General features: G+C 38.7%; 1 protein-coding gene across 1 annotated transcript in view; it reads right to left on the minus strand.

The window, feature by feature from the left end:
* The window catches only part of ADGRV1 (adhesion G protein-coupled receptor V1), a 297,357-nt gene that overhangs the window by 187,122 nt on the left and 87,945 nt on the right, over nucleotides 1–22,290 (minus strand). Inside the window, exons 52-71 of the mRNA XM_074812785.1 lie at nucleotides 22,103–22,225; nucleotides 21,685–21,907; nucleotides 21,001–21,205; nucleotides 19,856–20,002; nucleotides 13,580–13,835; nucleotides 11,695–11,900; nucleotides 10,804–10,977; nucleotides 10,291–10,473; nucleotides 9,375–9,554; nucleotides 8,591–8,755; nucleotides 7,150–7,267; nucleotides 6,466–6,589; nucleotides 5,515–5,653; nucleotides 5,191–5,376; nucleotides 4,637–4,869; nucleotides 4,038–4,186; nucleotides 3,737–3,938; nucleotides 3,033–3,252; nucleotides 1,658–1,897; nucleotides 224–373 (exon numbers count right to left, since the gene is read on the minus strand). Coding sequence (XP_074668886.1) covers nucleotides 224–373; nucleotides 1,658–1,897; nucleotides 3,033–3,252; nucleotides 3,737–3,938; nucleotides 4,038–4,186; nucleotides 4,637–4,869; nucleotides 5,191–5,376; nucleotides 5,515–5,653; nucleotides 6,466–6,589; nucleotides 7,150–7,267; nucleotides 8,591–8,755; nucleotides 9,375–9,554; nucleotides 10,291–10,473; nucleotides 10,804–10,977; nucleotides 11,695–11,900; nucleotides 13,580–13,835; nucleotides 19,856–20,002; nucleotides 21,001–21,205; nucleotides 21,685–21,907; nucleotides 22,103–22,225 — 3,623 coding nt within the window. The remainder of the gene's footprint in view (nucleotides 1–223; nucleotides 374–1,657; nucleotides 1,898–3,032; nucleotides 3,253–3,736; nucleotides 3,939–4,037; nucleotides 4,187–4,636; nucleotides 4,870–5,190; nucleotides 5,377–5,514; nucleotides 5,654–6,465; nucleotides 6,590–7,149; nucleotides 7,268–8,590; nucleotides 8,756–9,374; nucleotides 9,555–10,290; nucleotides 10,474–10,803; nucleotides 10,978–11,694; nucleotides 11,901–13,579; nucleotides 13,836–19,855; nucleotides 20,003–21,000; nucleotides 21,206–21,684; nucleotides 21,908–22,102; nucleotides 22,226–22,290) is intronic.

Raw genomic sequence — 22,290 nt, forward strand, 5'->3', positions numbered from 1 at the left:
CTTTCTCTTTTTTTTTTTACCCTGACCAGGGAAGACGGAATCTGACTCTCCAAACCACAAGCACGAGGGCTGAGCCCTTGCTAAATTCAGTCTAAAAGGCAACATTTCAAAAATGAATTTGAAAAACAAGCAATTGAAAGGCACAGAATAAGATATTCCTCCATACATTCATTCTGAGGATGATTTCAGATCATTCTGTTTATTAGGAAAAGAGTGAGAATACCGTTATGTTTCCCAGAGTGCCTTGAACTCGTCTGACAAACAGTGTAATACTTTGCGGCCCTTCCACTGCTGAGGGTTCTGTATAGTTATTCTCAGTTAATGATTCAGGAGCAAACTGTACAATTCCATTGGGATCACCAAACTTCTGTATCTGTAAAAAAGTAAACAAACAAAAATCAGAAATGTAGAGTGAGTTGCATTCTTGTTCAAAACACTGAGATTTTCATTGCTAGATGCTGCAGGGCTCGTATCTATTAGTTCTTCCTACTGAGTTTTCTCCTCTTAAGAAGATTCAAGAGTACATTAGTAGTTAGAGACTGAGAGAATAAAAAAAAATATAACAGCAGACAGGGTCACCAAGTTATGAGAAGGGAGTGATATCAAGCCCATGCGCACACAGACAAACACGCGAATGCACATGTGAAATACGAAATCTATGGGTGACTTGCTCTTTTGTGACAAAATCCTACAGTGATAAAGAAGTTTAAGCAGGATCTAAACTGAACAGGAGTCAAAATGATACTAAAAGACAGCAGAGAAAATATGAGTGTCTCCTTTTCAATTTTCAGTCCCCCTGTTCACAGAAAAGGACAGAGTTTTATTTCAAATGCCGTCTCTGAATATTTTGATGTGAAAGCAGGAAATGCTCAGGCACCTTGGGCTAGTGTACAGAAACTCTTCTAACATTACCAGTTTGGAAACTCAGCCCTCGGGGCTAGAGCTCCCCCACATCCATCTGTGTGAATCGCTAGCTGCAACAAGAATTCACGGTGACATCAGTGCCTACTGAGAAGCCAATTTATTGGCATGCAGGGTGAAACAGTCCAGTCCGAGGAATAAACGTGGCGCCCTGAAGGAGAAACTGAGGACTCTGTGGAAATAGGAGCTAATTCCATCAACACTCTACAGACCAGGAAAAAAAAAAAAAAAAATCCAATTTCTAGGAAAGATTTATTTTTTTGAGCACTTCTTATAACAGCCTTATAAATATTTCCTTAGTTGCAGTATTCCTAGAGCAATAATTTGTCTTTGACAACTCCCTCTGCCTTGCCCTGCAAATTTCTGCATTTCTCTCGCTCTGGAATAGTCAGATTCTCTCCTTTCTTTTATATACGATAGCTGGAGCAGAAGAGGTTAAGAAGGGATGAATAACAAACTAACATTTAGAAATGAGGACCCAGTCCATGCTCTCTCCAAAGAGAACCACAGAAACCTGCAAATAAAAGGGCCAGGCCAGGGGTTATAGACCAATCTTTACTGACAGATTCTTTGCCTTCTTTTTTAAGAAGTGAAGCCGTAACAATGTACCTAAGTAGTACAAGGGACAAAAAAGCCAAATGACAAACTATGAAATAATTATTAATTTTTAAAATCCTTGCAGGATAAATACCAATATCAACAGAGATCTCAAGAAAGAGAAGCAGTAATGACTTACTATTAGTGCAACGCTGTTTGCCTTAGGATCTATTTCTGTTTCACCTTTCACAAGGCTCAGTCTAATAATGAAGATCTCCTGAACTTCAACTTCTTCATGAGGATAGATTTGTAGATTAATAGCTCTCAGACCTCCTTCTCCTTCTCCGAAATAAAATGATCCATTCACAGGATCACCAATGTCACTATTCAGGGGAGATAAAACCTCTTCTGAATTGGGTCCCAAGATGTCCCAATTAATCTGTGGAATATATCAGTTTCAGATTTAGAGTGGTGATATATTATAATAGCCTCCCAGGTGGAAAAAATGACAGCGTACCACAAGTGACATAAAAATTCTTGTAACTAGCTATGTTTAAATCTTTGCTGTTAATACAGAATACAAAATATTAATAATTAATTCTATGTGTGAAAATATACAATCCTTTGGAAAAATAGACATGACAAATTATAAGTGAAAATTTTGAAGTGTTAGTTAGCCACAATGCCAGTTTATGAAACTCTACATATTAGTAACAGAAAAGAAACTGAGATTTCCTTAGCACATAACAGGAAACACACAGGCCAGTTTCTATTTCTCTCCCTTTCATGATTTCTTTTGCAAAGCTCCCCAAATGAGTATTCATGATCAAAACCATTCCCTGTGAAGTGTAACATCAAGACACAAGATGACAAATATTTTCTCAAGAGTCTGCAATAAATTTTTTTAATCGCTCCAATGATGATCCATACTTCTTCAGCCTGATTAAAAGCTAGAATATTTTCAAAATTTCCCACAGATTAGTTGCTTTTGAGCTCATATTCAGCATTTTACAATTATTATTTTGGACATTTAAATTGTTTTCCATTTTTTTCAATGACTCCTAGAAAAAGTCAAAGAAGGCCAAGGCAATTTTTATATGGGGAGAGGAGGAGCTGATGGCCTTTACTGACAATCTTCTGGTTCCAAGACTGTGAAAGGCCTACCTTGGTTCATATTCATACCTTTACTTTGTCAGTGGTCTGTATAGAGTAAAGAAAAAAACCTAGAAAACTCTTAGTTAACAATTTATTGAAAAAGTTTCGACCATCTTTAGGAAGTAATTCAACGGAATTAAATTAAATTAGTGGTGATGTATGAAATTAACCATACTTTTGAAGAGATTAGGAGCTAGTTCAAAACAAAGTACAGCAGACCATAATAAGAGAAAGTAAGCAGAAGAGAAGATTAAAAGGGTACCAACATTTGCTGTTATACTGCAACTAAATGTAATTCATGCTTAATGAAAAGCCAACACTATCCTGTTAGAAATCAAACACAAGCTCTTGAAGGAAGATGCAGGAGGTTTTTGACCTAGTGACTGGAAAGCATTCAGTCTTTGACAGCCAGGGCCCACCTGTGTCTCCCCTAACAATCTTCCAGTCCTTTCCAGCACCAGGGACACTGCCGTGAGTGTATCAGGATTGGGAAGAATAATTCGGCTTTGGTTGAGAAATCGGACGATGCCCTCAGGGGAGTCACTTTTAGCAATAGTGACCTGGCTCACTAGGTGGAGCCCAAGGACTGCTCCACCAGTGGCTCCTGTCAGATGGATTTCAAATTGCTCTTCAAATTCACTGCATGGAAAAAAGAAAAAGAGATTCTGAGATATCCAAGAAACAAAATAATTAAAACTGTACTTAGTAATGCAATCACGCTTCCAACTGGATCTGTTTAGAGTCATACAGAAGCCCTCTCTGTAAGCCTACAGCAGAAGATTCCTCCCATTTGTGTAGAATGATGCAATGATGGTGATATCTGAAATAATGTTCTATTTTCTATTCAAGTAAAATTTAAAAAAAAAGATAAAATATTTTATTATTCTATTAACACCCAAAATTTCTGCTTATTGACTTTAAAAAAAGTATCTGCATAAAATTTAACAGGAACTATGAAACTCTAACAATAACCTCTTTTTTTTCCCCCCTTTAAATTTAGGTGATTTTTCACCACTGAAGAAATTTGTTTTTCAATTCCAACTCTACACACAGGCATACTACACATGCTAAAAAAGAATTTCTGAGAAGTAAATAAGGAATAAATATATGAAAAATTAATTACCTTTCTTCATCATCTATAATAGAAATATAAATAAAAGTCTGGTTCTGTCCATGATAAAAAATGACAGAATTATTATGGACGACATAGTCAACACCATTGGGAAGTGCAGAAATACTTCGAGAAAGAAAATCAGCTGTAACATAGCCATAAGTTCCACGTCTTCTCACAACAGGAATCATGATTAATCCAGCATCCTCTTCCACTGCAAGAATAATTGAGAAAAAGTTATTTTATTTCAAAATTTATGCCATAGCTACAGATTTATCTTCTAAACCACAGTGAAAACTTAAGGTAAACTTACCCTGTAGAAAGATATACTGTGGATCAAATTCTATAATGCCTTCTGCGTTATCACTTTTTGCTATAGTAACTCGTACTGTGGAGATATTTCCTATTATTGGAGGTTGATCCATCTGTAGACCATTTTCTCTTACGGTAAAATCAAATCCACTTGCAAGAACATAAAAAAGAAAATTACATAAAAAATTCTTGTGAATGTATTAAGATGCAGGTGTGACAATTTGCAATTACCACAAATACTTTTATTTTCTGACAGTTATCACTGACAACTTTTTGGTCACACTTTTTCAAAGTATTACATATGCAAAAAATAGAAGGATATTCACAAAAATGTGTGTCTTTCCTTTTTTCTTTCTCATTTTATCTTCTTATTTGAAATTCATGCAACATGACAACTTGCAAAATCTTTATACTAATGCCAAAAGAATTGGGTTCCCCATACATCCAATTGCTATTATAATTACTGTTATAGTTGAGCTGTCTTATGAAATTTTACAGTAAAAGAGCTGAAATCAGTGGTGACTTTAAGCAGGTAGATGAGTTTCCAAATATAGTTTGTTCTTCTGCTTGTAATCAATCAACTAGGAATTTTATCCTTACCTTCCTTGGAGTTCCACTTCTGTAATCATCACTGCAAAGTCTTCAGGACCTTCAGGAAAGTCATCATCATGAATTTCAACCAAAATCATTTTACTCTCCTCATGTTCTTCAAACAACAGTTCCCTTACTGTGGGAGTGAAATCAATTCCCTCCTCTGCAGTCCCATTTACTATCTGAAAGCAAAGACGCACTTTGCCATAGGATCCCCTGGAACGCACAACAGTGATGTTAACCTGAGGGAAAGAGGACATCTTCTTTAAAAAATGGCTTTGTTTTTCTGTTACAGTTGCCTCTAGGAGCATGTTCTAAAGGCATCTTTTCAATGGTTCTGTCAGGTAACAACAATTTGCTTTAGAAAGTATAGAGTACACATAACTTAGCAGATAATTAGAGTATTAAAAAACTTCAGAAGCCTCAGACAGCCATTCTGGAGACTGTGCTACAATAAATGTAGAATAAATCTTTGATATTTTTTTTCCTAAAGTTAAGCATAGATCTAGCAACAATATTGATATCATCAATATTTTACATAAGAAGGAATTTTAATCTAATACCCATTTTTCTTCTTCTGTTGTTTGCAATAGTTCCTGTGAAAATGTAAACTCTCCGTATGGAAAATCACTGGCAGCCATGGTAATATTTGCTGTGTTGCTAGACTCATTTATGAGTCCTCCATTACTGATTCCAGTTAGTTGAAACTGGTAGTAACGCTTCTCCTCTGGACGGTTGTCATCTACAGCCTAGGGAGAAGAACCAATGAAAGCTAAAAGGATTTAAACCATTTCCAGGGAGAGAGGTATAACTAATTTCTAACCAAGATACTAGCTACATAAAAGGAAGAACTTGAAATAATTACTGGTGTGAAACGTCTTATATACCTGTATTAGAACAACTGCTGCAGACTGTCTATCTCGCATTGTCAAGGTCCCCGATGTCTCAATAAATTCTGTATGATGAGGAGGTGTTATATTCCAATATATTGTGATCTCACCAAAAATCCCTGGGCCACGTGTCAGGCTGCAGGTAAGAACACAAACATTTTCTACCTTTAATATCTGATAACCAATCCAGAGACAGAGAGTATATCATATTGTTGTGCATGAAATAAATGTTATCAGCACTGTGAAGCTTGAGTTTTAATGTTTTAAGTCATTATTGCGATCTTTCCAATTCCCTCTTCAGAGTAATAACATTTCTGATGTTCTGTTTTATTTCCCCGTGTTGGGAGGCATCTTGATCTGTATTTCTACCAAGAAATCAGGGCAGCATGAGAAGCTGTTCTGTTGCTTATATTTGCTGGTTCGCCAAGGGAAATTGTCGTAATCCTTTTTCCAGTACTCTTAGAAGGTAACATCTTAATTTCTTCATCCTGTTTTCAATTGACTGAATGCAGTGAAATAATTGCATCTTGTTCCAACTAAAAACCCAGTTGCCACTTTAGTTATGCTAGCCATCATAGCAATACACTGAAAAATAGTCAGGCACCAATCCTCAACGGAATCCTAAAAAGCACAAAGCATCTTCAAAGGTCATTGATTCCCTTCCCCCTTCCTTTCATTAGAATCTTCTTTCCTTTAATGCATCAATGTTGCAAATAATCTGAAGACTGAGAGGAATATTTGGAGCTCTCCAGTAATACCGAAAAGACACATACATACATCGTATATTCTGCCCTTCTTTAAAAGCAAGCATCTAATTTTAAAAATAATTCTCATTTCAGAAGTGATAATGAAATGCAGCACTCAAGAAATTCTTGCCAAAAGTGGAGTCTCATAACTTTTGAAACTGAGCTGTTGACCATCCTTTGGAAAAATGAGTGATGTACCCACCTAATCAGAGCAGTTCCGTTATAATTTCCTGAAGGTTCTCCAATCAGAACATGCCTGGATGAAGGGGCTATCCCAACCACCCCAGAAGCTCCTTCATCACCCACAATAATGATGGTTGCCACACCTATGAAGAGAACAAAGCTCTCATAGTAAATGAAAACTAACTAATGAGCTAATTTTTGTAAATTTTGTGAAACAAGTGGTCAAGCACTGGCTTCCCAGAGAGCCCACAGAATCCCCATCCTTGGAGATATTGAGAATTTGAGTGGACAGGGCACTCAGCAACCTAATCTAATCATGAAGTCTCCTGTTCCCTGAGCAGGGGTTTTCAACTACATGACACCCCTGGATGGTCCCTTAGAAAGGAAATTATTCTACAGTTCTTGAAAGTCTGAACCAGGTTTTGGTTTTTGTTTCTTTTTTTAAAGAATTCTTTACGATCAATGTTAACAGAACACAAAAGTCTACACCAATTAATTTTGAATGAAAAATTATGATCTAAAATTCTCTTATTTCTTCAGACAACGAAACAACTTAGGGAAAAAGACTGACAGTCCAAACTGCTACCAACTAGCTGCATACAAAATCTATAACCACTACAGAATAAAAAAAAATATGAACAGACTTACTAGAATTTTCATAAGAAATATCTCAAAACAGACTGTAATGAACTAATTTCTTTACCATTTACAGGGGATATCTCTGCATCACCAGTAGAGACTAGCTGAATGGTAAATGTTTCATTCCCCTCCAGTAGACCATCTTGTACCGCATGCAAGACAATCAACTTCTGGGATTCAGTCTGCGTCACATAACGACCAGAAGAGATATATATTCACACACATTAAACAAAACTAAACAAAGTATGATATTATAACAAAAGTTTTTTTCTTTAACAAATCAAGAGTTAAGCATGCATATGCTTGATATATTCTGTAATATTTTTTAAATATGACAATTCTGATTTGGCTGAAATGTAGTAAAAATTACCTCTCAAACATTGTGTGCCACCTCAAAAATACCCTGGCTATTTTCAACTGAATAACAGTTGAAATTGCTTTTAAATTGAATTCACACAAAAGTTTTCAACTTAGAGGAAACTTTCTATAAAAAATCTTTTCCATCTGAAAGTGCATATTCAATAGAATACACACATTCTAAGGATTAACATTATTAAGATTAGATATATTAGGTCATAGAAAATTCCCGTCTGATCCACATTTTTGTCAGTGGGCAGTAGCAAATGCTTAAAATGAGAATATAGGAAAAAAGTAGGTACACACTGTATAACCATTAGTACACCATATATACATACTTGTATTCTTACATGTATGCATATATAAGAACTTCGGGAAGAAAAAAAAATGTCCAGGCCTATCAGTAGAGAAAGGACAGCAAAATGGTAGCAAAACTGCCAAATACTGGTGATCTTACCAAAAAGGCTATTTTCCGCTGATTAAAAGAAACAACTGGTACACCTATTTATCTAATGCAAAATAGCCTTGTACAGACAGAATAGATTGTGCTTTATATTAAAACACTTTTTTTCATTAAATATTTTGAGTAGACTGTAAAAGGCCAATATGAAGATAACAACAATAGCTTGACAATAGCCAATATCTCGGCTCCTCCTTCAGAGTTTTAACCTGCCATGAAATACAAATCAAATAACACTGTCCAGTTTGAAAGTCACTAGGGTGTTTTATTTTTTTTTTTTTAAATCTGCAGATTTTGAGCATTAATTCTCAGCCTCTCAATATTGATTTTCTCTTTCAGTTGTCTGATACTGCAATGGAATAAATGTTTCTGTAATCATTCTTGACATTCAGTACATTTTTGTTCTTCTTCCTTAATTGTAAAAAAAAATACAGATTTGAAGAGCCTATCTTCCTGATGATTACATTATGCTGCCTTAAAAAGAGCATGACAGCTTTTCTTTTCTGTCTGAAAAAACACTGCATAGTGCTAACCCGGCCAGTTCAAACTGGCCTTTTCCTAGTGTTACAATACTTAGTAACCCCCTACTTCTATAAACATGGAACAACAACCATGCAAACACACACATAAGAAGAAGAAAGTATTTATAAATCTAATAGTAAATAATTTATTGCAATATCAGAAATACCTCATTGAAGTGAAGGGTGCCATTCAGAGGGGTCAGATCATATCTGGCTGCTTCCTCAAGAATCCATAACACTGTAACTGCTCCTCGTCCTCCTTGACTTCGGCTTACAGTGAGCAACACAACTGCAGCAGAGTCATCAGGTGCCTGAGGTTCCTTCACTGTTACCTGATGAAGAAAGAGAAGGAGGAAGTAGGAACGGCTGTAGCAAAAGGCATCGACACTGACTTGAGATAAACAACAACAAACATTATCAAGGACAATGTAAAATAAGGATGAGTGAAAACCAACAGGGAGATAATAGACGTAAGGATCGTGTTGAATTAGTCACTCATGTTATTTCTGTATGCCCTATGATTCAAAACAATTACAGACAATGAGTCACAAGCAAGCACGGCACCAGCAAAATGGAGAGCAGAAGAATCATTCACTGACAAGAACTAAAATGAGATACGTTTCATAATTTCTTTCCAAACTTTCAGTAATACAGATCATTATAAAACAATTTTAATATTCAAAAGACTACCAAAAATCCTAACTGAGATGTCATGAATTGTTACTATACTGAATTAAATTGATTCAGTCATGCAGAAATCTACATCTCTGCAGCAGCATTTTCATTGTTGTTACCATCCTACAGAGCTAGATGAAGACAAGCACTAATATGCCTTTCAATGAAGTCATGTCTTCCAATGCAGTGAAGGCTTACCAAAATCGGCTATCTGTCAGTGACACAAGCCTGCTATACAGCTTTAGCAGAAAAGAGTGCAATCCAAATCAAACTCACATTCTTTTCTTCAAACCCAAATACTCCAACAGGGGAATCGTTTGGTGGAATAGCGACAGTTACCAGGGTGTCATCCCCAAGTCTTCCACCACCTGTTACCCTCACCAGGGCAATCTTGAATATCTCAAGGAATTCAACTTCACTGTCATCTATGATTGTAATTTCTATTTCTCCTGTAGCCTGCAGAAATTGTTAAAAAAAAGAAAGAACAACAAATTTTCATTTATAATATTTTGTGGATTGCTTGAAAAAATCTGAAATTTAAAAAGGTAAATTTTATCTAATAATAGATAAACACACATAGTTCAGTTGTGCTTATTCCTTATTGTATTTGTATATTTATAATAAGATAACAAAACTTCAAGAGTGCTTTTTAAGTCCATTAACATAAATCGTGTCTTTTAAAACCAGCAGACTGCTCTGCTTTGGTACTCAGTAGAAAGTGCAGGAAGACTGTATTGTACTTAAGCCAAAATTCTGCTCACAAAGTATATCATTCTATTTGCCAAAGACCGGTTCTGTTCACTTGAAATCAAACCCCTTGTGTACACTAAGTATTGTCAGGGGAAGCATGAAATTTAAAACCATATGTAGAACACAGCTAAGAAAACATACAGGCTTATTCTGAGAATGTATAGAGAAGACAGGTTATGTTGCAAATTTTCAGTGTAAGAGGCTTTATTAGAACCTATGTCTTCACTTGTGGAGGTACCAAAGGCATACAACCCTATTTGGTCAATGCTTATGAACATTCTGCTTTTCCACATTAAAGAACTGAAGTCAGGAGCATCATTCACATACATGAGGCCATAAATATAATGTTTTCAATGAAACGATGCTAATTCTGCAGGAAGAAAACAGGAGAAACTCTTAAGCTGGTAACCTGGAGATAGCTAAACTTTCAGCAAGTGCATACCTGCCCATCTGCAAACGTAAGGTTTCCAAATGATGGTGTGAAGTCTTCAAAGCTAGCAGTTAAATGAATGGCTTCCCAATACAGAGTTGCTGACCCAAACCTCCCAGCCTGTCGAACAACTGGTAGTTTCAGTACATTCTGTGGTGGTGGTACCTCATAAGCAGTAACAGCTCCAGTTATACCCTGTAAATTAAGAAATACATAATCACTTGTAAACTGGTCTGAATTTAGTATTGACTTTGCTCTGAGCAAAAGTCTGGATTAGATGACCTCCTGAGGTTCCTTTCAGAATATTCTATGACACCAGTTTTAGCACTTCCAGCTCGCTAATAAGTTTCATATATTCATTGTGAAGAACCTTTTAAGAAGGAATTGTTTGTCTGGTATCTGGCCTTTTTAACCAGAACAATTTAGTGTCATAAAGCCTGTTGGAACACTATCAAAACTGGTCTGAAAACACAGACCTTCCTGATGGAATGCTACTTTAAATATTTTTCATTCAGACCTACTTACCTTTGTAACGTTGAAACTAAATACACCTCTGGCATCATCGTTTTCTTCAATTGTTATTTCAGCTATTTCTAACCCAAGCCTCTTCACGCTTGGGTGACCTCCAGTGGGAGAATCGACCAGTTGCACATCAGTAATATTTATTATAAATCCTTCCTGTAATTCTGGAACATTGTCCTGCAAAAATATTTTAAATGTAACTTTTTTAATAAAACACAGTAACTTACAATACATGCAGAAAGATGACTACTTGTAGGTTGCTTACTATTCAAAAATTCTCAGCACTTGGGACCATATAACCAATCTCTTGCTTCACACCATACGAAAGGTGAAAAAGACTACCTTTGCTGAGCTTTAGAAACTGAAGTTGGCAGTCAGATTCCAGATCTATAAGAACGGTGGAAAGTATTGCTGGCTGTCACTTGTTTCTCCTGTCTATAAGAAATGTGGCTAGATTTCAGAAACTAAGCCAGAACTTGAAAAGCAATACCTCCATTATGAATGTATTTAAAGAATATACATATTTTTTGTGAAAAACTGGACTGCAGAACAAATCTGTTAAGAGGCATGTAAAGTAACATAAATCCTCTGTAAAAACCTGCAACAAGTTGAAAAAACAGAAAGCACCTAAGACATTTATAATTTTTTCCTTTGTCATTACAATATGTTAATTTTGGGACTACAACAAAACAAATTTGATTCATTCTCCGTGATGAGTACTCAAATTCTTTTGAAAGAGATGGGTGCAATTCTTACTAATATACAACCATCTGATGAGGCAAGAATCACACTTTAGACATTTCTAGAATGCTAAATCCTACTTCTGGTATAGAAATGGCACCATTTCCCCTTTCCTTAAAAAACATTATTAGCTAAAGTTGTTAGAATACTCACAGGTAAAATAGTGACTATGACAGAAGTTATTGTTGTGTCCTCTGCCATAATGATTGTCTTCTTTTCCAGTATATAATCCTCATTCTCTGTTGCTTGGTTGGAGAGGGGGAGTTCAAAGTTAGGTGCAGTGCTCAGCTGAACTGCAATCTCTCCAACAAACCCTTGTTCTCGAACAATTTGTAAAGTAATAGTTGAATTGACTTGCCCTATAACAAGGAGGGGGAAAAAAAAAATCAAGACATGATTGTTTTAACCCTTGCCCTGCTTGATTTTCAGCTCACCTAATTGTACTGGAGCTGCTTGTTAGAGCCCACTTCAGTTCTGCTTAGCAACCCAACAATACTTGGATAATTCAATGACTCAGGCAAATGAGCACATACAAGTGGTGTGAAGACACACAACACACAGTGTGTGCATCTGGAAAGCATTTTAAAACTGGATCTAGAGGAAGAATAAAATATGGAATATTTACAATTTTAAATGCTCGCTACACAAACTGTTACCTCAACATTGCCATTTTTATTCAGTTTTTATTCAAAACTCACATCTCACTATTTTGCCTGGCCTCCACACGCCTAGGAGATCACTACTGATTCTAATACAGAAAGCAGCATTGGAGGCAGTTGCTCTGGCTGTAAATTTTACATTTCCTTCACTCAAGTGTTGAAGAAAATGAGACACACTTGTATCAGTCAGGCTCAGGTCCCTTTTAGGAAAGCAGATTTTTAATTTTTTTCCAGTAAACCAGCAAACACAACATTTGGCTGAAAGTGCTGAGTTTATGACTGCGGAAATAGAAGCAGACAAAAAGCAATAGGCTTTGTCCTTCAGACTAGTTTCCGTTACCTATATTAACTAGATACTACTTCACAGTTAGCACATGTATATGTTTCATTAAAAATATAACATTTAAGGATTGGAAAAGAAACTCTGCAACAAATGAAACCTAAGAACGTGCCTTGAATCCTAACTTCAAAGGATAAACGTTTATAATGTGCATGTATGTGTATATAAGGAACCAACAGAACCCCTTCACAATACTTTCAGGTCCTAAAAAAGGGGCAACACTAATTCACTTTAAAATAGAACTGGCGAGGAGGTTTTATCTGCAATAATATTCTGATGGAAAACGTATTTTTCATAAATTTTATTTGTTAATATGGACAGAGTATTAAATTGCCAGGAAATTTCAATGGGCTTTTGAAGTATGAATAGCCCATCAGGCAGCTGCTGGAAAACCACCGGGCTGCAGAGAGTGCCAGAGCAATCAGCTGCCTGGCTCCCTGGACCACGGCAGGCTCCTCTGGACAGCCGCCTGGCAGATCCTTTACAATTCCACTTGATGCCTGGAAGGAAAACTGATATAACCCAATCAAACACGCAGCTGGCAAGCAGAAAAACCCCGATTCAGTTTTCTTGAAATGGAATTCACTCTTGCTCTGCTTCCTTCCTTCCCCTGTCCCACAGAACAAAAAGTTTCCCTTTTTGACCCAATTCATGAGGAAAGCCTTTCTCTGTAAATTATTTTAAACAAGATATTAACCCCATTAAATGGGCCAGTTCAGCTTTTTATCTAAATAGAAGTATTTTATGATTAGTGATTTGCAACACAAGATGCCAAGATTTTAATAACTTACCCCTTAAACAAAAATGACTGGATAATGTTGATATATGCAATGTGAAATACAGCATAAAATGTATGTAATGAAGTAGCATAGCTACATATTTTAAAGGATATTTCTGCTACAAATTTTTAATAGGAAAATGCTGATATATAAATAAAACAAATATATATTTTATACATATATAACCAATGTTCTAGCTTCAACAATGCTGACTTTGAAAAAACACATATTTTTCCCTAAGAATCAAGAAACACAGTTACCTTCTGGCTCTGTGACTTTAACAAAGAGAGATTCTGTATGCCACCCAATCACACCGTGTGGAGAGTCACTGGGTAAAATGGTAAGTACAGCTCTGGCCCTTTTGGGATCGATGACAGCTCCTTTTGTGGTATCCTGGACACCCACAGTGGTAACACGGGTGAGTGTGATTTCCACGGTCTCTGAAAGCTCTGCAACACTGTCTGCAAGAATTGTCAGGGTGATGGTGGACAGGGCCTGACCTTCTGAAAACGTAATCTAAAGTTTTAAGAGGGAGGGAAAAACATCATAAAAAAAGTGTTATAGCAACTGTTTTATTCTGTAAAACTCTATGAATTAAAAAAAATATGCACACTTATATACATATATATACACATACATATACATATATATAAAAATACATATATATATATGTATAAAATAGAATCACAGAATTCCAGGTTGGAACAGACCTCAAGAATCATCTGGTCCAACCTTTCTTGGCACAAGCACAGTACAGACAGGATGGCCCAGCACCCTGTGCAGCTGAATCTTAAAAGTGTCCAGTGTTGGGGAACCCACCACTTCCCTGGGGAGATCACTCCAGTGGCTGATTGCTCTCATTGTGAAAAATTTTCCTCGTGTCCAACCAGAATCTCCCTAGGAGTAACCCACACCCATTACCCCTCATCTTCTCCATGTGGCTCCTTGTAAGAAGAGAGTCTCCATCTCCTTTGTAGCCACCCTTTAAGTACTGGAACATGGTGACAAGGTCTCCCCTAAGCCTTCTCTCCTCCAGGCTGAACAAACCCAGTTCTCTCAGCCTTTCCTCACAGGACAGGCTGCCCAGTCCCTTGATCATCTTTATGGCCCTTCTCTGCACCCTCTCCAGCCTGGCCACATCTTTTTGGTATAGCGAGGACCAAGTCTGAACACAGTATTCCAGGTGTGGCCTGACAAGCGCTGAGTAGAGGGGGATAATGACTTCTTTATTTCTGCTGGTGATGCCCTTGTTGATGCAGCCCAGCATCCCGTTGGCCACAGCAGCACACTGGTCACTCATGTTGAGCTTGCTGTCCACCAGGACCCCCAGGTCCCTTTCCACAGAGCTGCTCCCCAGCTGAGTAGGTCCCAGCCTGTGCTGCACTCCTGGATGATGTTTTCCCAGGTGCAACACCTTACACTTGTCCTCCTTGAACTTCATAAGGTCCTTGTCAGCCCACTCTTCCAGCCTGTCCAGGTCTTCCTGCAGGGTGACTCTCCCTTCCCCAGTGCCCACTTCCCCACTCAGTTTGGTATCCCAGCAAACTTCATCAGGGTACACTTGGTCCCATCATCCACGTCACTTATAGAGATATTAAACAGCGTTGGGCCCAGTATTGATCCCTGGGGGACCCCACTTGTGACAGGTTGTCAGTTTGAAAAGGAGCCATTTCCCACCACCCTCTGGGTGCAGCCTGTCAACCAGTTCCCACACACACACACACTGCACAGATCACTTGTCTAGACCATAACACATCAGCTTCTCTAGGAGGAGGCTGTGGGGAACTGATTCTTCCACCTTCCAAGGGGAAGGCCTTGGAGAAATCCGGGTAGACAGTGTCCAGCGCTTGTCCCACATCAACCAAGCAGGTCACTTTGTCATAGAAGGTGATCAGGTTTGTCAAGCACGATTTGCCCTTGATGAATCCATGCTGGCTTTTCCCAATCACATGCTTCATTTGACTTGGGATAACCCCCAGGAGTTTGCTCCATAGCTTTCCCAGGGACTGAAGTAAGACTGATGGACCTATAATTTCCTGGATCCTCCTTTAAGCCCTTCTTACAGGTGGGTGTGACATTAGCCTTTTTCCAGTCTTCTAGGACATCCCCCAATCTCCACGACATTATGGAGAATGGCCTCACAATGACGTCAGCCAGCTCTCTCAACACCCTCGGGTGGATAACGTCAGGGCCCATCGATTTGTAGGGGTCAAGCTCCTGTAGGAGTTCACATACCAACTCCTCCTTCACTCATAGTGCATCTGTGTTTGCATCGACCTGGGATTTTGTTCCTAAGGCCTGTGGCCCAGCAGTGCTGGTAAAGAGAGAGGTGAAGAAGGTGTTGAGAGCCTTTTCAGTGTTGTTGGTGACTAATTAACCTCTCCTGTTTAACAGTGGGTCAGTATTTTCCTTCTGTTTCAGTGCGATCACCTACCTGAAGAACCCCTTCTTACAGTTTTTGACATCCCTGCCAATTTCAACGCAAGCTGAGCTTTTGCTTTTCTAACTGCATCTCTGCAGCACACCCTGGCAATGCCCTTGTAGTTCTCAATGGGTATTTGTCCACTTTTCCATCTCTGGTATGCTTCTCTCTTGGTTTTGAGCAGACTCAGAAGCTCACAGCTAAGCCAAAGGGGTCTCTTGCACCGCCTACTTCACCTACCTTTGAAGAGGATGCACAATTTTTGTGCTTCCAGGAGAGTGTTCTTGAAAACATCCCAGCACTTACTAGCTCCTTTATCCTCCATGGAAGCTTCCCAAAGAAATCTTCTCAGCTAAGCTCTGAGTGAGCTGAAATTTGCTCTTCTAAAATCTAAAACCTTTATCTTGGTACTAACCTTCAGTGTGCTCAGCAGGATCCCAAACTCCACAATATCATGATCACTGCAGCCAAGGCCATCACTAACCGAGATATTACAAGGCAGATCTTGCTGGTTTGTGAGTAGAAAGTCCAGCAGTGCCTCATTCCTGGTTGGCACATCTAACATTTGCATGAAGAAGCTGCCGTCTATGCATTCCACGAACTTGATGGATGACATGTGAGCTGCTGTATTGTTCTTCCAACAAATGACTGGGTAGTTGAAGTCAGCCATAAGAACCAGGTTCTGTTGACCTGAAGCTTGCTTAAGTGACCCAAATATTGCTTCCTTGGCCATACAGTCTTGGTTTGGAGGTCAGCGTTTACTGTAAGATCCCCCTTGGGTACGACCCCTCTTGACCCAGAGGCATTCAATAGGGTTTCCACAATTGCTCCAGTTGACTTCTACACCTTCAAGGTTCTCCTTAACATAGAACATGACTCCTCCACCTCTTCTTCCCTGACTGTCTTTATGAAACTGCCTATAGCCATCCACCACGATCCTTCAGTCATGTGAGCTGTCCCACCATGTTTCAGTTATCACTATGATATCATAAATTCCTGACTGGGCAAAGAGCTCCAGTTCCTCCTCTTTGTTCCCCGGGCCATATTTATATAAAAGAAGTGTAAGAAAAAAAAATATGAGACCCAGAGAGACAGGTGACAAAGAAAGACTTTGAGAAAAATGGAGTGTGGTAAAATAATTTGAAGAAAAGGTCACAAAACAAGAAATAATTTCTCAATCAGAAGCACAGTAATCAGAGAGACCAAATTCCCAGTTGAAAATTATTTTATGATTCCATGAAAATGAGTTTGATATAATCAAGCTACCTATAGCTATCTGCTTTATAAACAGGCATTCAGCCTAAGACCTTTCTCTGACAACTACACTCCAACTTCAGGCAAAACAGCTCAGCTGTTTCAAAGTGATCATATATCTTGATTATCACAAAATCACACAATGGTTGAGGTTGGAAGGGACCTCTGGAGATCACCTACTCCAACCGCCCCTGTTAAGAACAGGTTCAACCACAGCAGGCTGCTCAGGGCCATGTCCAGCCAGGTTTTGAATATCTCCAAGGACAGAAACTTCACAATCTCTCTGGGTAACATGATCCAGCATTTCACCACCATTACAGTAAAGATTTTTCCTCATGTTTAAAGGGAATTTCCTGTATCGTGCCCATTGCAGACACAGGACACAGCCAAAAAGTATCTGGCTTCACCTTCTTTACTCTTGATATCACGTATTTCTACACAGTTGTAAGATCCTTCCTGAGCCTCCTCCCATGTGTCAGATGCTCCAGTCCCTTCATCATCTTTATGGCCCTTTGGTGGACTCACTCCAGTATGCCCATGTCTCTCTTACTGGGGAGCACAGAACTAGACCCAGCACCCCCGATGTGTCTCACCAGTGCTGAGTACAGGGGAGGAATCACCTCCCTCAACCTGCTGGCAATACCCTGCCTCAGACCAGTATGCACACATAGCTGGATCATGTTCAATTTATTGGTTTGTGTTATACTATATTCTATTATAATATTACATGTTATATTATTCAAAATTACCTCTCTTCCCTGAGGTTTCTTGAATAATACACTTAAGTTTAAGACCCTTTCAAAGATTACAAAAAGAGGAAGAATCAGTAAACAGCTGACATATGGTCATCAGCATCCTTTCTTCTGCAAATTACTGGCTCTGGCTGGGCTGGAGCTAACTTTCCCCACAGCATCTCGTATAGTGCTGTGTTTTGCATTTGTGGCTGAAACAGTGTTGGTAACACAGCAACTTTTTGGCTGTAGCTGAACAGTGCTCTCACAGTGTCATAGGCTGGGGCTGGGCAAGAGGTTGGGAGGGGGCACAGCCAGGAGAGCTGATCCAAACTCACCAAAGGGCTATTCCATACCAAATAACGTCACGCTCAGCAATAAAAGGTGAGGGTGAGGAGGCAGGGAGGACACACACACAGGTGACCATTTATGGTTATGGCATTTGTCTTCCAAAGCAACTGCTACATATACTGAGGATCTGCTTCCCAGGAAGTGGCTGGACATCTGTCTGCTGATGGGAAGTACTGGATAAATTCCACATTTTGCTTTGCTTCCATGAATGGCTTTTGCTTTTCTTATTAAACTATCTGTATCTCAAGCTTTTCCACCTTATTTCTCCCCTGTCCTGCTGAAGAGGGGCAGTAAGAGAGCAACTGGGTGGGGGTTTGGCAACCAGCCAAGGTCAGTACACCACATACAAATATGTCGAAATAACGATGACCATATAATATGTATCAAAATCACTGCTAATTGAATAAATGTCTAGTCAACAGTTTTGTTGATTTTTTTTTCCCACATAAAATGATTGAGAAATGCTTTGTCTATCTATACTCTTATTTTTAAATTCAAAGGGCTGACCACTTCATTAGGTCTCTCTCACAAGGAAGATGTTCTATGAACACTCAGGTTACACCTACACTGAAGGATAAACAGAATTTTCTGGTGAACTACATCATACCTTTATTTTACCTTTGTGTCCCTTCCTTCCTGCAAACATATGCAGGGAAATCATGTAGCATCCATCTGGAATGCTCAAGGAGTACTTTAATAATTTTAGTATGATTGTTTTGGCATCCTTGAATTCCCCTCTGTTGATTTTTCTCTAAATTTTTTACCTTACTTCAGACCCATTATTTCCAGGTGTAAAGCTCATTTCTACAGCCTTTTGGCCTTCAGCTGTGGCCTGTGCTACAGCTCTACAGCCTCAAAGCCCACAGGGCTTTGTGTCTTCTACAGACGGCCACCAGATGGAGGCCCTTGACTTCAAGAACCTGGTGCCTGTCAGTTGTAAGGCATACCAAGAACTTTGGCTAGCAGGAAATGCTGGATTTTAACTTGGCTGAAAATCTAAACAGTTTCAGAAACAGATCCAACAGGGACTTGTACTATCCTCCAGGGCCACTGAAGCTTTGGAGAAGAGGAGGCTGAGGGGAGACCTCATCGCCCTCTACAACTACCTGAAAGGAGGGTGCAGAGAGCTGGGGATGAGCCTCTTTAACCAAGTAATGAGTGATAAGACAAGAGGGAATGGCCTCAAGTTGCGCCAGGGAAGGTTTAGACTAGATATTAGGAAATATTTCTTTACAGAACGGGTTGATAGGCGTTGGAATGGGCTGCCCAGGGAGGTGGTGGAGTCCCCATCCCTGGAGGTGATTAAGAGTAGGGTCGACATAGCGCTGAGGGATCTGGTGTAGTTGGAAACTATCAGTGCTAGGTTAATGGTTGGACTGGATGATCTTCAAGGTCCTTTCCAACCTAGATGATTCTGTGATTCTGTGATTCTGTGACAATGTCAAGACAAAGAGCAAACTCTCCCTGGTACCCACCTATGCAAATGATTTGACACAGTAGCTGGATCTCACAGCAGGAAGAAAGGAAGATGGGAACAGGATACTACAGATACGCATTTCTAATGCCTGGACAGCACTGCAATATCTGGTTCTAGAAGAGCAAGAGTGTTGCTGCAGTATTATACGCCCGCCAGAAGTGCAGACTGCCAGAACCACAGAAAAGGACCAGGAAGCAGGAATTAACAGAAGGGGCAATCTAAGATGTACCAGCCTTCTCCCTCAGTACATCTGCACCTATTGTCTGAGTGCTTCCTTAATATCAGTGATGTTTTTACGTACCATTCCTGAAGCTGGAAATACATCACTTATGCTCCCATTAGCAATCCACTCTACTGTAACTCGTCCATATGTTCCTATTAAACGTTCAATATTCAAGGTGATTAAGCTGTCTTGTTGCATTTCTTCAACTTGCTTCAATAAAGAGCTCTGGAAAACATAAAGTGGCAGAATCGTAACATTATTTTCTTATAAAGAAAAGTTTCTTTAGGGATCTGGGTATTCAATGGGGGCCAGTGACATTGGGCATCTACAAGTTAATCTACTATTAAGCAGCTAAATAGGTGTTCATTGACTAAATTTATATGCCTTAATTTTCACATGTACTCAATACTCCCAGGTTTCATGGATGTAAGAATTTAAAATGTCAAGCCTCTTTATCCTAAGGCAAAAAACCCTGTGTTTTTTGTTTAGGTTTTTTTGTCGGTTTTTTTTTAGCACAATATTTTATGTCCAAATTGTATGAAACAGATAACAAGTGGAGCTTCAAAAGAGAAGTATTTTTACTGCTGTTACTTTACTGTTATTCACCCACCTCACACAAGTCCAGATGCAATGTTCCATTTCAGTAATGACTCCTGTATTTTGTATCTTCAGTATGCATCTACTATAGCCCTGCCTAGGTAACTTCTACAGTGTTGATTCAAGAATTAACCACTCCAAATAATACCTTCAGTCTGACATTTTTTCCAAATGAGTTTTTTTGTTCTGGCAGACTAGCTCATCTTCTGACATAACCTGATTTGTATCTTTTTCAGGGGCAAAAGACCTTCAGATTTGTTTACTTAATTCCCTTGATTAACCAACCAGTAGCAACTCTATGATGATATCATATACGTCATCTGAAAATTGAATTTTTAGTTTTTTGCAAAACCAAACTGATAAACTTATGTGTTAATCTAAATGTAAGTGGATTATAGAAATCTCACAATAGGGACAGACCGTGGAACTGATTTTCCATCACCTTGTGTTCTGTATAATCACATAGTAATGCCAAATGGATGTTAAAAAGCTTCTAACTCAGGTTGTTACAAGACTTTAGAAAAACAATTCTGTCACATGCTCCAACTTACAGTTTTAGTGTGTTTGTGTTCCATTATTCAGAAACTACATATATGTATTTTAATGATTTACCTGAGAAGTTTTACCTGAGCAAATGCAATGACTCCGTAGGCATTGTCATTGGAAGGAATAATTATGTTAACAAAACCATGAACACCAATCTCTGCACCTCCCTTAGGGTTTTTCAACCACACTTTGAAGCATTCTTCCTCCTCTGGGATGATGTCATCCAGGATATTGACTGCTATCACAGCTTCCATGTCCCCAGGCTCAAATATCAATTCACCTGAACTAGCATAAAAACACACACATCAAATAATTATAAACTGAGGATAGCCGATTAATGAACTTTGAAAGGACTGCTATAAATTTAATGAGCATTTTTGGAGCTGGAATTATTGTTTATATTCCTGAGGAAGGAACTGAGGTTTAAAGGTTGTGGGATTTGTGTTAGGTAGTTTTGGCTTTTTTTAAATTACAATAGATCATAGAGTAACTGAAATTAATCATGATAGTAATTTAATTTTTCCTGAATAAAAGCTTTAAAAAAATCAAGTCATAACTGCAAGTCCTTTCTTGCCACGTTTTAGGCATGTTGTGAGGCTGTTTGACTTCAGGTCATCTTAAACCTACCTGTGAAAAATTCTCTTTAGTGTTAATAAGCACACCACACACAGAAGAATATAACGGTCTCCACTGTCACAAAAACAGTATCACAGAAAAAGAAATACAAGAGCTGGGAGAAAATTATATAAAACAATAAAACCTACCTAGGTATAAAATCTGACTGGTTGGAGATAGTGGTCAGCTCATAAATCTGGGAGTTGGACTCTACGGACAGAGCAATCAAGCTCTTGCTGGAGTTCAGAGACCTTGCAGTAGCTGAAGTGATATGATCCGCATATGGGGCTTCCAGCACCACAGAGAACTGGTTCCCTTCTGGGTTCCAAGCATACAATGATGTTGTGTCCTCACCAGACAGGAAGATGTGAACTACATTGAGCAAGGAGGAGAAAAAAGAAATATTCCATGATATAGTTAAAAGTTCTCCTTCTAATGTCACAAATGTCCTCGGTAGTCCAATGATTACAGCAACTTTTAAAGTCTGATAAATAACACCAAAAAAGAGCACATATATTTCTGCCATGCCAGTGTTATAAACTAGGATTTGAAGAAATATTGTCTTACCTAAACCTGAAGGAGGCATGAAAACATGGATGTTTCTTACAGCGCAGACTGGAAGAGTCTGAAAGTGTCTAAAGGTAGACTGCCCTGTCTCCCAGATGAAAATTTCAGAAGAATTTCCAGATTCTACAAAGGAGAAAAATGACAAAACTTACATTATTCTGCTGCCTGTGAAACTGCACACTCGGTGG

The sequence above is a fragment of the Strix aluco genome, chromosome Z (genome assembly GCF_031877795.1).
Source record: "Strix aluco isolate bStrAlu1 chromosome Z, bStrAlu1.hap1, whole genome shotgun sequence".
NCBI classification, from domain to species: Eukaryota; Metazoa; Chordata; class Aves; order Strigiformes; family Strigidae; genus Strix; species Strix aluco.